Source organism: Nematolebias whitei, chromosome 5 (genome assembly GCF_014905685.2).
Source record: "Nematolebias whitei isolate Nwh7 chromosome 5, NemWhi1, whole genome shotgun sequence".
In the NCBI taxonomy this organism is placed as follows: domain Eukaryota; kingdom Metazoa; phylum Chordata; class Actinopteri; order Cyprinodontiformes; family Rivulidae; genus Nematolebias; species Nematolebias whitei.
This window is the reverse complement of record NC_056502.1, coordinates 1,489,464-1,491,725: the sequence shown is the minus strand read 5'-3', so window position 1 is coordinate 1,491,725 and position 2,262 is coordinate 1,489,464. Positions and strand designations below refer to the sequence as shown.

The window sequence follows — 2,262 nt, the reverse complement described above, 5'->3', positions numbered from 1 at the left end:
AGTCCTGATTCAAACCCCTCATCCAGACATGATCCAAACCCCTGATCCAGTCCTGATACAGTCCTCCAAACCCCTGATCCAGTCCTGATCTAATTCCCTGATCCAGTCCTGATCCAAACCCCTGATCCAGTCCTGATCCAAACCCATGTTCCAGTCCTGATCCAGTCCTGATCCAAACCCCTGATCCAGTCCTGATCTGGTCCTGATCCAAACCCCTGATACAGTCCTGATCCAAACCCCTGATACAGTCCTGATCTGGTCCTGATCTAAACCCCTGATCTAGTCCTGATTCAAACCCCTCATCCAGACATGATCCAAACCCCTGATCCAGTCCTGATACAGTCCTGATCTGGTCCTGATCCAAACCCCTGATCCAGTCCTGATCTAATTCCTTGATCCAGTCCTGATCCAAACCCCTGATCCAGTCCTGATCCAAACCCATGATCCAGTCCCGATCCAGCCCTGATCTGGTCCTGATCCAAACCCCTGATACAGTCCTGATCGGGTCCTGATCCAAACCCCTGATCCAGTCCTGATCTGGTCCTGATCCAAAGCCCTGCTCCAGTCCTGATCCAAATCCCTGATCCAGTCCTGAGAGCCCCTGCCTCTCACAGAATGACTGCTGGACATGGGCACCAGTGACCCTCATGACCCAAAAAAGGAAGAAGCGGATAAAGTGGATGGATGGATGGATTTATTTATTTATTTATTTATTTGTTTATTTATTTCAATAAAAATATTGAGTGAAATTGACAGAAACTAATTTTCCTAAAGTCTGGTCTCTTGTTTCCAGTCGGAGAACTCCTCGGTCCGAGTCAGACTCCTCTGGGACACCCTGACACCCGACACAGACCAGTGGCCCCCACTCTACGTCCTCTGGAGGATCCACAGTAAGTTCAGTCGGGTCACCTTAAGTCCACGAGAGCTCCATGTGAGGTCCTACTGCGGTTCTCAATGTGTTTCTCCACCAGGTGGCGTCCCGATGAGGAGCTATAGCTGGAGGAGACACAACCACCCGTTCTCCCTGTCTTTCCTAGAGGAGGTGCTGCGCTGGGTGGGCATGAACGAGGTGCACAAGGCCGTCACTCTCCTCCTGGACACACTGGCCAAGCAGCCAGGGACGCCGTCGATCCAGAGGTGAGACTGACTGTGGGCGGGCTTACGCACGCCTGTCGCCATGGTTACAGCGGTTAGCAACAAGAAACCAGGAACATTCTGTTGTGTGTTCTCAGGAGTCTGTACAGAGAGTTCCTGTTCCTCACGTTGGCAGCGATGGGTAAAGACCACGTGGGTGAGGGAAAACCATCAACAAACTTTATTTAGAACCCTGAGGAACACCGAGGGGTCAAACAGCTGATTTATTTGATTGTTCTCGTTGTTCTCGTAGCGTTTAGAACCGGTTCTCTTCACGTTGTTTTGCTTTGATAACATGACGTTTTATTGTACGGTCTTTCTGGTTCTGGTCAGTAAAGTTTGGACCCCCCCTGTGTCTCTGCAGCGGCCTTCGATAAGAAGTTCCGGGCGGCTCATGCTCGTCTCAGCAGCTCTCTGGGGAGGGAGGAGCTCCGCAGGAAGAGGGCGGAGCCTCCTAGCTCCAAAGCCATCGACTGCAGACGTAGCTTCCACCCCCCTCTGGAGTGCTGAGAGGGCCCTGATCCGGGTTCTGCTCCCTGACCGGACCCCATTTTCCTCCTGTACCATCCCCCCACCCAACTACAGACTGGTCCAGGATCTGGTGCAGGATCTACAGATCAGTCTTTGATCTTTCTGTAGTCTCAGGATCACGTCTGTGGAGCAGATGTTTACAGATTTAGTTTGTTTCTCAGAAAAAATCAGGAGAAAGTTCTGGTTTCATCCGGTCACCTGTGAGTGGATCTACAGGTCTGTAACAGACCCGTTTGTGCAGAACCTTTGAGAACTACCAGCAGAACCACACCTGACCCGGGTTTTACCCAGAACTTTGGTTCGGTCTGTCAGCTCACCCTTGTGTCAGAAATCATCTGCAGCAGATCTGAAGTAAAGTTCCAGCAGGAGCAGGTCCTGGGTTTTAATCTGAGGTCTGAACAGAGACCTGAACCTAGACCTGGACTTCAGTTTTTATCTACAAACATCAGAATGAAAAACCTGCTCCTCAACTCATCCATCGTCAAACTGTCTGAAGTTGTTTTTGATTTCATCTTCAGATCCTCCTCTCCCTCATGTCTCCTCGTCTCCTTCCTTACCTCCTTCATCATAGGTGGGAGGAGCTAATACCTGAGGCAG

At 50.8% G+C, this 2,262-nt stretch overlaps 1 protein-coding gene across 1 annotated transcript in view; it reads left to right on the top strand.

Moving 5' to 3' along the window:
* The window catches only part of LOC119409600 (DENN domain-containing protein 4B), a 43,564-nt gene extending 41,732 nt beyond the window's left edge, over positions 1 to 1,832 (top strand). The window contains exons 21-24 of the mRNA XM_037676499.1: positions 794 to 890; positions 972 to 1,137; positions 1,233 to 1,291; positions 1,499 to 1,832. Coding sequence (XP_037532427.1) covers positions 794 to 890; positions 972 to 1,137; positions 1,233 to 1,291; positions 1,499 to 1,644 — 468 coding nt within the window. The 3' untranslated portion in view covers positions 1,645 to 1,832. The remainder of the gene's footprint in view (positions 1 to 793; positions 891 to 971; positions 1,138 to 1,232; positions 1,292 to 1,498) is intronic.
* Positions 1,833 to 2,262: the final 430 nt, after the last annotated feature.